The 14,238-nt window shown below is 54.4% G+C and overlaps 1 protein-coding gene across 1 annotated transcript in view; it reads right to left on the bottom strand.

The window, feature by feature from the left end:
• Positions 1–14,238, bottom strand: part of Dnah10 (dynein axonemal heavy chain 10) — a 101,345-nt gene that overhangs the window by 55,945 nt on the left and 31,162 nt on the right. Inside the window, exons 19-28 of the mRNA XM_023720665.1 lie at positions 12,336–12,812; positions 12,096–12,254; positions 11,461–11,577; positions 11,272–11,374; positions 9,721–9,899; positions 7,951–8,162; positions 5,071–5,224; positions 3,344–3,577; positions 771–893; positions 6–204 (exon numbers count right to left, since the gene is read on the bottom strand). Coding sequence (XP_023576433.1) covers positions 6–204; positions 771–893; positions 3,344–3,577; positions 5,071–5,224; positions 7,951–8,162; positions 9,721–9,899; positions 11,272–11,374; positions 11,461–11,577; positions 12,096–12,254; positions 12,336–12,812 — 1,957 coding nt within the window. The remainder of the gene's footprint in view (positions 1–5; positions 205–770; positions 894–3,343; positions 3,578–5,070; positions 5,225–7,950; positions 8,163–9,720; positions 9,900–11,271; positions 11,375–11,460; positions 11,578–12,095; positions 12,255–12,335; positions 12,813–14,238) is intronic.

Here is a 14,238-nt window from a genome sequence, read left to right on the forward strand (position 1 = left end):
GTCGCTGCTGCCCAGGATGCTGAGCAGCTCGTCGTCGGAGATGAAGAAGAAGCGCGGGAAGGCGTTGCGCTTGGAGTCCAGGTAGTCGTTGAGGCTCTTCTGGCTCTTCTCCAGCCCCTCGGCCACGTGCTGCAGGTCGGCCAGGCGGTTGGGGGCCTCACAGCACCTCTTGATCACCGGGTCCTTCAGGGTCTCGCCCATGATCTGCGCAGGGAGAGAGGGGGCTGGTCACTGGCGGAGGGACACCGGCCGGTACACGGTGGTATATCTTCTCCTTTCAACATTTTAAACAAACAACTGTTACTTTCCTTATGAAAATGAGCATTAAAAAGTTGCACTGTCATATGCATTTGTTCTATTTTTCTACACTTTCTAAAATTCTTAGCTGGATGTGACAGCGCCCACATGTCATCCCAGCACTCCGGAGGCTGAGGCAGGAGGACTGCTGCGAGTGTGAGGCCAGCCTGGGTTATGGAGTAAATTGAAGGCCAGCCTGAGCAAGACTTTATATCAAAAACAAAAAGAAAAAAGAAAAAAAAAAAAAAAACGAAGAGAAAAAAGATCCCTATCCTTAAGCAGATATCACTTTTATAATAAAAATAAGCACAAAGTGCATCACTGTCGTGGGCCAACAGCTAAGGGTCAGAAAGAAATTTTTACAAAACCGATGAAGAACACATATCATGACTGACAAAATGCAGATGCCCCGAAAGGAGGAAGCGTCCAGGCGCATGGAAAGTGAGCGCCTCCCTCCCGTCCGAGTCACTTGCCCTTCGGAACACCCTGTCGATGTTGTCAAACTTCTTGGCCTCGTCAGGGAGCTGCGACCGGATGTCGCCCCCGATGAAGATGCTCTCCAGGTACATCCACTTCCTCTGCACCAGCATCCAGCTCTGCGGGAACAGTGCCTGTCGGTGGGGACCCCCACGTGGGGCGGTGCCACGCCAGCCAGCACACTGAGCAAACACACAGCCGGTACCCACACCCCAACCAGCAGGTCCCCGAGCCCTGGGTCCTTTCCCGTGACTTCTGCTCCCCAAGGCCAAGAATACTCCAAAAATGCAGCACCATGAGAGATTCTGAGAGATTACATCCCTGTAGCTTTCATTACAGCATATTGTTCCAGTTGCCCTGTTTTCTTCTGCCTGTGTTAATCTCTTACTGCACATAACTTATAGGTCACTTTTCATTGTGGCGAAGACTATGGGAAATAACGGGGTGTCCAGACCTCAGTTCTAGCTGCGGTTTGGGGAACCGTCAAAGTAACCTGGAGCACATTGTGCCCTGGGGGGGAGGGGCGAGGGGCAGCACTGCGCAGAAATGCTGGAGAAAGCATGACAAAATATTTTAAGATACACAGTTGCACTCAAAAGCAAACGCGCACACACACACACACACACACACACACACACACACACAGCAAAAATAAGCCGAGCGTGGTGGCGCCCACCTACAATCCTAGCACTTGAGGAGGCTGAGGCAGGAGGATCACCAAGCTCAAGCCCAGCCTGGACAACTTACTGACTCAGCAAGAGCCTGCCTTAAAATTTAAAAATCCAAAGGGATGCAGATGTAGCTCAGTGTGACAGCCCTGGGTTCAACCCCCAGTGTGCAAAAGGAGGAGGAGGAGGAGGAGGAGGAGGAGGAAGAGGAAAAGTAAACTCTCCGTGCCAGCCCAGGCCAAGGAAGAGAGTCCTAGTTAGGAGCAGAGCATGGAGCCCAGTGACCCTCAGGCCTCAAGGGCAGGCAGTGCCAGAACAGCCAAGTGCCACATGCTCATAAGCTCTCTGTCTCAGTCTGACCCCCCCCAAAAAAAAAACTGGCAAGAGAGACTCAAACACACAGCCAAACAAATGCTGACTGTCCACACTGGGGAATATTACTCAGCCATGAAAAAGAATGGAGCCCCATAGGCTACAACATGGATGAACCTTGAAAATCTTATGCTAGGCACAAAAAACACATAGTGTCTGGCTCCACTTACATGAAATCTCCAGAGAGGAAAACCCAGAGAGACAGAAAGTAGTGGTGTGGCCAGGGAATTGGGGGTAGAGATGACTGTTCAATGGGCCTGGGGCTTTCTCAAGGCTATGAGAATGTTCTGAAACCAGGCAGAGGTAGCGGGCACACTCTGCCAGCGTACTAAATGTCACTAAGCATTCACCCTCGGGTGCTTCATTTCCTGTGCTGTGATCAGCCCTTGTGTTTTTGTTTCAAAATTAATTTAAAAGTTGTAAACAATAAACAGAAGTCACTGCTGTGGCCTATACAAGGGCTCCCGCATATACACACCACAGATAAAGCAGCTAGCAAGTCAAGGAAGCTCAGGTGGGAGGGACGGACGGCCAGGCCGTGATCCCATCCCTGGCCGGGGAACCAGGATGGACCCTGGGCCTTTGTCGCCCAGTACCAGGAACAAGGTGATGAGGGACCCTTGGGGGAAGGAGCCCGTCACCCCAAGCAGGAGCAGCCTGGGTGGCGCTGAGAGCTCTGGACCCGAGTCACCCATGAAGGAAAAGGCCCCAGGCCGCCAAGTGCGGGACGCGAGGGGCAGGCCAGACAGCAGGGACCACAAAAGCACACAGCGAGGCGAGGCAGCACAGACAGACAGACAGACAGACAGACAGACAGACAGACAATCCCCAAAAGCACACAGCGAGGCGAGGCAGCACAGACAGACAGACAGACAGACAGACAGACAGACAGACAATCCCCAAAAGCACACAGCGAGGTGAGGCAGCACAGACAGACAGACAGACAATCCCCAAAAGCAAAACAAAATGGTACTGATGACCTGGTAAGAAGTGAAAATCACACAGAAAAAAGCCACTACCGCAAGGACTGACCACAGACCCAGAAAAGGAACGAGTTCTTGCCCGACACAGTGGAAAGTCCAGAGAGAGCCAAAAAGGAGTTGAAGCATGTTCACCGTTTTCAGTTTGTAAAGGAAACAAATGCATCCTCGCAACGAGAACAGGGTAGGACTGAAGAAGAGGGACACACTGAATGAAAGACAGTCACCCTGGAAATTAAAAAGGCATCCACTGAAATAAAAACGCAGATCAAAGTCTGGTGTGGTGGCGCATATCTGTCATCCTGACACTCTGGGAGGCTGAGGCAGGAGAAGCACAAGTTCCAGCCCAGCCTGGGCCACACAGTGACTTAGTGAGACGCTGTCTCAAAAGAAAAAATATAAGAAAGGGCTGGGGATGTGGCTCTGGGGTAAGGCCTTTGGTTCCATCCCAGTAGTGCCCCAAACTCCAATCACACACTCATCTGTCCCCCAAAATAAATCATGACAGAGGAGCTGGAGAGAGGCTGTTATGCCCCACCCCTGTCCCACCTCGATGACCTCCCCAATGAGCGACAGCGTCTTCTCCCACTTGTGCACGGTCTGCAGAAATGGCCCCACGAATCTGCTGCCCGAGATGCTCTGCAGGTTGACCACATTGTCATCCAGACACTGGACGATGTCGTCCACAGAGCCCAGGATGTAGCCCCGCTCCTGCGTGCCCTTGTAGTACTTCACCACCGAGAACTTCATGGCCTCCCACGTGTCCAGGATCTCCTTCACGGCCTGCAGGGCAGGAGGGGACCATGGCCCATGGTGGCAGTCAGGCATGGGAAGAGTCCAGGCTCTTCCAGGCCACAACAGTCCCTGCTACCATGGGGACAGCTACGTGCTGGAGAAGTGTGTAAAGCGTGTAACACGGATGGTCTCGCCCAGTTCCCAAGCAGCTCCACTCGGTAGGGTGGTGAACACAGAGACACCAAACGTGGGCCTCGGTGGGGTGGCCAGGGCCCACGTGCTTCCGGGTCCTCTGGGTATCTTCTACTGCTGAGGAGAAGGTCATATGAGGACAGTGCCATTCCCCAAATGCCGTATCTGTGGATAAGTACCTCGGCATGTGCATCTGTGTATGCCTGCGCAGACGTGCATGCTACATGCAAGTGTGTACATGTGTATGTGGACACTGTGTGTCCAGGTATATACAGCAATCTGTGAACATATGTACAGTAGGCATATGTCCACATACATGAGGGTATATATGAGCCATGATGGAAATATACAGTAAATGTTTATCTTTCCTTTTTTTTTTTTTTCGATACTGAGAATCAAACCTGGGACCTGGTGCATGCCAGGTAGGCGCTTACGGTGCTGAGCTATCTCCCAGCCCTACATTTCAAAACTTGATTGCAGTAACAAACGACACAGGGCCGTGGCTGCCCTTCCAAATCCCGCCCCTGCTGCAAACACGTTCACCCCATCCTTCTTGCCACTTTCCAAGCAGCTCTGGACCCTCCTTCCTGCCTTCACCGCGTGCCTCAGATAGTGAGTGAGCGGTGGCTCAGAAGAGCGGGAACTGTGTGTCCCCGTCCCCCCCCATTTACCAGATCTGGCCCTGTGTGACTTCCGGTTCCCCCCTAAAGCCACAGTGACCACGGAAGGCCAACGTTCTGCTTCTGAATCCGTTCTGGGCCCTGAGGCAGCCCTGACAGCGGAGTGAGCAACAGACACTTGGCAAAGAGGACGTCAGAAAGGGCAGGAGCGACCAGGCGAGTGTGCTCAAAGCGAGGCGGAGGCCTCGGAGCAGTGTTCCGGGCACCATGTCTCTTACTGTAATATGCTTTTTTTAATTTCAACATTCACTATGCTTTGGGCCACACCTTGTCCCCCGGAGGTGTGTGAGCATGCGCATAACTGAGCTGCGGTGTGCGAAAGTCTGGGTGTGTGCGTGCGTGGGTTGGTGTGCTGCGCATGCGTAGTGTGCGTGCACAGAGGCGTGCACATGCACGTGTACAGGTGTGCGCATGCTTTTCTCTGTGTCAGGAAGGACCTCTATCAAGTGTTAGTAAACGGCTGGGCCGGGGACGCGGCTCAGCGGCACAGCGCCTGCCGGTTACAGCTCTGCACGCGGTGAGAGGGTGAGCGACCTGCTTCTTTCTTTCATTCTGGCCGGGAACATCCACTATTCTACAGCGAACAAGGGAGAGCGCAGCTATAGTCAGGAAGGTGAAAACCCAAGTGAGGCAGGAAAACCCCTTTGGGAAGGAAGCGGCCCCTCGCACCTTCTCGATGGCAACTTCCTTCACGGCGGCGGTGACGATCTCATTGAGGATGTCCGTGTGCTTGTGGAGCTCCATGGCAAACATGTTCTCCAGCGTGAACGTATCAGTCATTTCAAAAAAGACGCCCGTCTTCTCCATGAGCTCCTTCCAGTGCCTAGGAGCACATCCACATTGAATAGCCTTCCTGCGGGCACAGCTGGCCATGCACCGTCGTGCCCAGGAGAGCCCGGTGAGTGGGTCCCGCTGTTCCCAATCCCGGATGCCTGCGTCGCCCCAGGGGGCCACGTACTGCAAGGTGGCACCGGATGGCGTTCTCACAGCCCTTGAGAGCACACGCAGCCTGGCACCTCGCCCCACTGTGGCTGCAAATTGTTGTGTGGCATTGGTTCCCTCAGGACTGGGGATGGAGCCCAGGGCAGGCGCCAATCACCAGGCTACACCTCAGCCCCTGCACTTAGACGGCTCTGAGTACTATGGGAACAAAATGCAGTGTGCCAGAGGACCTAAGAAGGGCCACCTCTGGGCCAACGAGACAGCTCAGTGGACTGAGCACCTGCTTAGGCAAGCGCAGACCCGCATGCTGCGTTTGACTCGGATGGCCCTGCCCCTGGGCATGCTGAACCAGCCACTCAGACTGGGTGTGGTGGCACATGCCTGTAATTCCAGAGCTGGGGAGGCTGAAAGAGGAGGAGAGCCCCTGTACCAAATACTAAAAAAAAAAAAAGGGGGTGCTGCCTCAGGCAGGAGGCCCTGCTCACAGTCCTGACCTCACTGCCAGGACCAGCTTGGACTGGCCCAGCCCCACCTCCCTCCACCGACCCTAGCTGGCCCGCGGGTTTGCCTGCCTCTGACTCCCATGATGTGGGGTGGACATCAGGGAGGCTGCGGGCCACAGCGTGGGACGGCAGAATGGTGGGCCCCAGCCCAGAAGGACCCTGAAGCAGTCAGAGAGAACAATCGCTGCTCCCTCAGCCTCTGTAATCCTGGCCCACCCAGGACTGACAAGAATTGGGTATGTGACTCTGGTCACAGGCTAAGGACCCACAGACATCAGACAACATGGGCTCATCCTGGACAAGGGGACTCCATCTGTCCCCCTCCAGGCCTCCTGCTTCTTCTAAGGTGAGTTCTAGGCTGGGCACACTATGTGCCCAACACCTCCTAGAGGCTAGGCCTCCTACAGGACAGGCAGCAGTTTTGAGCTAATTTTTTCAAATTATTTTTATTTTTGGCCAGGCATAGTGGTGCACACCTGCCAGCCTGAGGTACATAGCAGGACCCTGTCTCCAAAAAAAAGTAATTTTACTTTTGTAATTCCTATTTCTGGGGGCCAGAGAGATAGCTCAGTAGAATAAACTGTCTGGCAAGCACAGGGTCCTGAGTTCAATCCCCAGTACTACCAAAAAAAAGTAAAATGTTTAGGACTGGCCAAATAGCTCAGCAGATTAAAGCACCTGCAAGCAGGCACTGGGGCCAGGGTTTGATCCCTGGGCCTGCAGTGTCCCATCCCCAAGGTGAGCTGAGATGGCAATTGAGACTGGCCATAGTAGCACATGCCCATAATCCCAGCTCTTGGGAGGCTGCAAACAGGCAGATCACTAGGAGTCAGATCTCATAGTGAGACCCTGAATACCCTGTAGACCCTTCCCTAAAGTACCAAAAAAAAAAAAAAAAAAAAAAATCCTATTTCTGGCAAGTGCGTCTGGGTTTTTTGCTTATACTGGTGATGGGCGTTTCTATTCAGAATGCATTCATTTAAGGAAAAGATAAAACTAGCTGGGCATGGTAGTGCAGCCTATAATCCCAGCACTTGGGAGGCTGAGGCAGGAGGATCACTGAGAGTTCAAGGCCAGCCTGGGCTACTAACAAGAATGGAGGAATGGAAGGAAAGGAGGAAAAGAGGGAGGGAGGGAAGTTGGAAGGGAAGAAGGGAGGGAGACAGAGAGAGAGATCCTGACTAACATCATGGAAAGGCTTGAGGAAACCTAAGTTACAGGGTCACAGAGCTGGTACGTGCTGCTAGAAAACTTTGAGTTTCACAGCTTAGAACAGTGACACCTACAAAGCCAGCCAGCCAGTGAGGACAGTGACACAGATGGGCTGAGAGCCAACATCCCTGAGCCTGAGGGACAAACAGGGACACAGAGCTGTCCAGGGCACATGGGCACTTGAGAGACTTTCTCAGCCAGGTATAGTGGCGCACGCCTGCAGTCCAGCCCTCTGGGAGACTGAGGCGGGTGGCCCTCAGAGTCATACCCAGCCTAGGCAGCTTGGCAAGGCCCTGTGTCAAAATAAAATTTAAAAAATTAAAAGGGACTGCGATGCACCTTAGTGCAAAGATACCAGGTCCAGTCCCTAGGGTCTTTCTCTCTCTCCTCTCTCCTCTCTCTCCCTCTCTCGCTCCCTTCCTCTCTCTCTCTCTCCCCGTCTCTGTATCTCTCTCTCACACACACACACACACACGCACGCACCCACGCACGCACGCACGCACGGTTCCCTAGGGTGATAATTTTCTTTTTTCTTTTTGTATTTTAGTAGAGGGTCTACAGAGTCTCACTGTGTAGATCGGACTCGCCATGGTCTGCCTGTGTTCAGCCTGCCAAGAGCTGGGATTACAGGCACGCACCACCACGCGCAGGCTCAATCACTGTCTCAGTGCGCCCCGGGGGCGGGGCCGGCAGGGCACGCCAGGGATTAAACCCGGCTGCTGCATCTGCCTAAGCAGGCGCTTTAATCCGCTGAGCTAGGCCAGCCCAAGGGGTGATAATTTTCTAGACACACTGCCATATCTATCTACAGTTCCATGTCTCTGCTGGGACCCCAATACATTGTAAAGGCTCCTCTCACGCCCCAAGCAGGCCAGGCTGGGACAGGGCCAACCTGTCTCTCAGCGCCTCGTGCTTCAGGTCGAGGAGCAGAGGGATGGAGTCCTTGAATGCCTTCATCTTCATCTCCAGATGGTAGGCGATGGACAGGGCGCGCACGGCCCGGGGCAGCTTCTTGAGCGCCTTTAAGTAGCCGTCCACGCCCTCCTGCAGCAGCTGCACGTTCAGGTTGACCCACAGCGTCTGCGACCACTCCTCCTTGGCAGCCTGGGGCGCGGGGAAGCGTGCAGCGGTGAGCACCGCAGGTGGCGGCGATCTGCCCCATCTGTCCGTCTGTCCGTCCATCCGTACCCCCATGGCATGCCACAGGCACACGGGAAGGACCTCAAACTGTCAGACAAGACCCCAACACAGGCCCACTCTGTGACCACAGGGACGCATCTGCGTGTTACATGCTCCTGAGGTGGAACCCCAAAAGCCCTTCCGTGCAAACACTCGTCTGCACTTGCAGCTTCTCACACCCAGGCCTGACAAAGCCTCCAGAGGTCACGGACTGCAGCCGGAAGTTGTGTCCCTGGATGGCGGCACTCAGGGTTCTGGCTGTGGACCTCGGGCACACGTGCCGCCATGACACCTCTGCATGTGCCATTTCTCCTCCTTTCTGTCTTCTCAGGTAGAGATTTGGAAGGGACTCTCGCCAGTCGCTTCCTCATCGCGAGAGGGCGGTATGGTGCAAAACCTGGAAATCCTGGACACTGAAGCCCTTCCTGGGTCCCCGTTCAGTCCCCTCTGTCCTGTCTCTCGTGCCTGCCCAGGCCTTGGCACCCCCTCGCTCCCACAGCCTGGCCACCCAGTCCCTCAGCAGACACAGCACGGTTGACAGCTGCTGAACCTTGCCCCGGGCCCCCAGCTAAGTCCAGGCCCTGATCCCCAATATCAGCTGGCTCACCTCGGCCCGTCGGCCCCTCCCGTAGACCTGTGTGCCTCTGTGCTTCTGCTCACCTCAGTGCACACTATGGGGGAAACTGAGGCAATCCAAACTCACCCCCAAAGCACCTTGCGCATACACTGTACCTTTCTGTGCGACAGCCAATGGACCTGTCTGTCCCTACCTGAAGCTACCCCTTGACCCTGTCCTTTCCCATGGACTCAAAGACCCCAGACATCTCTAAAGTAAACCTTCCCTCCCTATCCTCTCCTCTATCCCAGCAGACAAATGTGGCTGTCCTTCCTTCACCTTTGATGAAATCCTCCTAGCCCACACCACTCCCTGCTTCCCGCCTCCCTGGACAAGGAGGAAACCCAGAAAAACCCGGCAATACTTGGTGTCTCTAATCCTGTCTTCCAGTTCTCAGTGTTTCTCCTAATAGCTTTGTGTTGCTTTGTCTGTTGTTTTTGAGACAGGGTCTCCCCATGTGGCTCAGGCTGGTCTTGAACTCACTGTGCAGCGTAGGTTGGCCTTGAACTTGCAGCAGTCTTCCTGCCTGAGTCTCCTGAGTGCCAAAAGTCAAAGGGTGCGCCGCCATGCTAGCCTTTTTTAAAATAGCTTTTCTGAGAACTTTTGGGCATAGTAAGCTGGACTTCCTTGTCCAGGAACGACCTTGTCCCTGTCGCTGGGGACAGAAGTATTGAGCGTCGTGGTGGCAGCTAGACCTGCAGTCCCCGTGCTTTGGTGGCAGAGATGGCACTCACCTAGTGCTCAGGACAGAAGTGAGTTCTCGAGCTGGGCAGCACCTGGCTCAAGCGGTCTGCAGGAGGCCGCGCAGCTCCAGGCCCTGCGGTCCTCGGTGCCTACAGACTGCCCTATCCCCTGGGTGACACTCACCTTCAGCCCCTCGTAGAGCTCATAAATCATCCGCAGCCCGCCCATCTCCTTCTGCACTTTGAGCAGCTGCGGGTACATCGTGATGGGGAGGTCAAAGAGCTTCTCCGCATTCGCCAGCTCCTGGCGGTTTTTCTCATGTTTTGCCATCTCCCTTTCAAAAGTGTTTAACAGCTCTACTCCTAGGAGACGGATGCATTAGTAGGTGAGTAGGTAGGGCCAGGCCCGTAAAGCCAGCGCTCTGGGGGGCTGAGGCAGGAGGATCACAAGTCTAAATCCAGCCTTAGCAACCTAGCAACTTAGGCAGCCCCTGTCTCAAAACTAAAAATCTAGCTCAGCGCAAAAGCCCTGGGTTCAATCCCCGAGTGCACAAAATTAAATTGATTAATTGAATGTCAGAGTGTACAAAACTGAATAAGAAGGTGTAAGTCATGTATATAAATGATAATTAGATCCGATTTGATTTGAAACTGTCTCATTGCTATCTGTTTATCAATAAAACTGTAGAAAAAAAAACAAAAAAAAATGATAATTAGAGTCTACTATAGTTATAAATTATTGCCTTGGTTACTTTTCTCTCGGTATTGAGACAAAATATCCGACACCCAAAATTAAGGAAGGAAAAGTTTACTTAGTTCACAGTTAGTGGAGGTTTCTGTCCATATTCCACTGGCTCCAAGGCAGAGCGGCACATGGCGCAGGGCAGCAGCTCATGGTGCAGAAAACAGCGAGACAGCAAGAGCCAAAGGGCAGGAACAGCGCAACAATGGCGGAGGCAAGCCTCTCCCCTCCTCATCTGCCCCAGTCTGGGTGCAGCACGCACATCCCTAATCCCAGCAGTACTCGGGCCCATAATCCAAGCCTTTGATCATGAATTAATCTCAAACTCTAGAACCATACCCCACTGAGTGCATGAGGCTTTGGGGGGGCAAATACACACAAAGCATAACAATTATAATTTCATGTATATAAATTATACTTTCCTAAGCCACAGGAAGAGACAAATCTAGACTGCCTCACACTCTCATGCCACAGCCCAGGGGCAGCTGCAGGCGGCTCCAGGTGCGAGAGCTCTAGTCTGAAAATCCTCTCTAATTCTTAGAGCCAGGGCAGTGTCCAGGTCATCCGTCCTCCACGATCTGCCCAGCTTTGGAAACTTAGTCACCGGCTGGGGACTCACTTTCCATTCTCACTGCGTTTGTCCCCAGCCCCCAGGTCACCCATACCACGGCATCACTAGCCAGGCACCCGGCCAGGTGCCACCTTCCCAAGGCCCTCCTTGGTGACCTGCTTTACCAGTACCCTTGGCGGCCTTCAGTGTACCTGAGGCTCACAGATTCACCGTGACCTCTTTAGAGTAAGCTTTAGGACTCCCATCTTGTCCCCTTCTGGCCAATGCTATTTAAAGGGCAGGAACAACTCACTGCGCAGTTCAGGCTGGCCTTGAGCTGACTCTGTAGCCCCGGCTGGCATCAACTCGCAAGGATCCTCCTGCCTCAGCCTCCCAAGTGCTGGGATGACGGGGGGGTGCCATCCCACTAGCAATAATCTTACCTTTATCAAGGTCTTCCCCAACTGTGCCAGGGCCTTCGCTGTAAAAGCGCCTTGAAAAGTCGTCTATCTCCCTTCGGTAGTTCATTATTTCTCCGCGAGTAATCTGGAGAAGGCAGGTCGCACTCACTCAGCCCGGGTGCGCCCCCTGCAGTCTCCCGTGGACGTGGACGCGGTGCGCAGGGACCGTACCTCGGTGAAGGTTCGCTTTATGCCCCCAAGCGCATGCTCCACGTTCACAGAGTCACTGAAGAGGTTGAGCCACATGCTCTCAATCTTGTCTACCAGCTCCCTCTCTGCATCGGAGGGCTGGCCAAAGAGAAGAAAGTAAAGCAGACCAAGTAATCCCCAGCAACTCTGTCCTGAAATTTCCAGACAGAGTTGCTGTCCAGACTCCTTTTCCATTCATACCAGGGTAGGGCATTGCAACCAACTGGAAAATACTGGGTGAAGTATTTTTTGTAACAAAAAAAATTTTTTTTGTAGTACTGGAGATTGAACCCAGACTTTTACACTGAGCTACATCCTGGGTCTTCCCCCCCCCCCTAGGCAGTGAGGCAATGTCTCTTGGCTGGGCTCAAACTCAAATCCCAGAGTGCTGGGATTACAGGCATGCACCACCATCTATTATTTGATAAAATGACATCAGACGATATGGTGGCGCGCACCTGTAATCCCAGCACCCAGGGCTGAAGCAGGAGGATCACTGTGAGGCCAGCCTGGACTGCACAGGGAGACCCTGTCTCAAATCCAGTCTGTGCTTGGTCAGTTATTCTAAGGATGCCCACGGAGCTCCACGCCGGCCACCCTGCAGGAGGCTGACTTACGAAGACGTGATAGATCGCCATTGTCCGATAGCGCTCCTGGACATCCCTGTATCTCAGCTCCATGACTAAGGATTTACTTCTGATCTCCGCGATCGTCGCGAGGACGAATTTGAGGTCCTCAAGAGTACTGGGGCTTTTCTTGAGGTTTCTGTTCAAAAGCTACGAAAGAAGCAGGGCAGGTCACAGTGCCGGTCCCCAGGGAGCGCATGGACAGCGCCCGCCCACCGGCCCAGGTCGCACCTCGATCTCCTCCTGCAGGCTGTACAGCTCCTCGCGGGCGGAGTCGTTGAGCAGCCGGCCCAGCGAGTTCACCCAGGACTTGGCCGTCTCCTGCATGGTGGTGGCCAGCGGCCCCAGCAGGAGCCGGATGCAGTGCTCGTCCTTGACCAGCGGGTGGCGCAGCACGTCGTCGGCGATCCGCGAGTAGAACTGCAGCTTCTCGTCGAAGGAGGCGCAGGGCGGCTTGCGGGAGGCGAACTTCTCCATCACGATGGCCTTGTCCAGCTTCCAGAGCGGCCGGTAGCGCTTCCAGCGCTGTAGGTACTTCGTGAGGCTCACCAGCAGCCGGTGCACGTTCTGCGGGATCAGCACCGCCTGCTCCGTCACCTGCGGGTTCCGGGAGACGTCGCTGTGGAAGCTCAGCATGACCACCTCCTCCTCCTCGCCCTTCTGCGGGGGGCACTCGATGCAGCTGCCGTGCATCCACCGCACGAAGTGCTGCCGGGAGACAGGGCGGGGTGTCAGCATCCGGGGCCTTCACCCCCAGACCTCCATCCCCCACCCTTCTGACGCGAGGTGGAACTGGAACAGCTCTCCTGCCTCAGCCTTCCAAGCGCCACCACACGGTAGCTCTGTCCTCACCGCGAGGGTTCAGAGCAGTCTACAGGCAACAGACACAAACTGCAGCTTGGACAAATGAAACATGTTTGCCTCCCTACTCAGAGAAGCGAAAGCACACAGGGTTGCCGAAGCCACTGTCCCAGAACAAACCCACAACCTGACATCCCCCGGATGGTGGTTGTCACTGTGGTACTGAGGCTTGAGTCTAGGGCCTTCACACTGAGCTACAGCCCTACCCCTGTATTTGGTCTTTGGGTTTTTTTGAGACAGGATCTCACTAAGTCACCCGAGCTGGGCTGGAACTTGCAGTCCCCCTGCCTCAGCCTCCTGTGTTGCCCCACATTCATGCGGCAGAGCATGAGGCGGTCACCCTACGTGCCCTGCACCACTCCACAGCCCCTGTGAAGCAGGAATCTCAGCAGGCCCACTCCTAGGCTGGTGCCAATGGGACACAAGTGCCGACTCAGACCCCGCCGGGACTCAGCACCAGCACTCGCTGAGCCGGGTCCTCGGCCTCCTGTGCGGCAGGGGGCTGCTGTACTTACCCACACCCACGGCCCCAGATCCTAGCTGCAAACTGATGCCTGTTCCTCCCAGCCACGAACCCGAGCCAGAAGGCCACTGAGCCACACAGTGCCCCAGGCTAACCTGCATGGTCATTTAGAGAGACTTTTTCTTCAATGAAATCCACCTTTAATGTTTTCTGTTTTTGTCTTTGTTTGTCTTTTTGAGACAGGCTCCTGCTATGCAGTTCAGGCTGGCCTTGAGCTCACTTTGTAGGCCAGGCGGGTCTTGAACTCACGATGACGACCCTCCTGCTTTTGCCTCCCAAGTGCTGGGATGACAGCTGTGCGCCACCACGCCCAGCTCTATTTGCATTTAAAAGAAAGCACGAAGATCTAGCGCTCCGACCTCCTCAAAGCCTCGGTCCACCTGCAACGGGGCCATGCTGCAAGTCGTGTGTGCACTGCTGGGCGGCCCGTCCTTCCTGCTCTTCTGCAAGGGTGAGCTCTGCCTCCTGGGCAGCCTCAGCGCTCTAACCCCCTAAGCCAACAGAATCCGCGCCGCACAGGCTTGCAGGGCGACTTCCTTAGCGTCTGAGAGCAGACACAAGGGTGTTCCAAAAACACAGGAAAAGCTTACACTGTAAAACTTTATTTCAGCAAAGTCCACTGGCCATTAACCCCTCCCCAGTGGCCCTCCTCACTTCACACACACCGATCCCATCCCGCTGGCCACTTTCTGCCGCAGCTTTCAAGTTCTCCTCCCAGAGAGTCTTCGCAAATGTGATTAAAAAAAAATA

The sequence above is a fragment of the Octodon degus genome, unplaced genomic scaffold (genome assembly GCF_000260255.1).
Source record: "Octodon degus isolate 3935 unplaced genomic scaffold, OctDeg1.0 scaffold00076, whole genome shotgun sequence".
Classification (NCBI taxonomy): Eukaryota; Metazoa; Chordata; class Mammalia; order Rodentia; family Octodontidae; genus Octodon; species Octodon degus.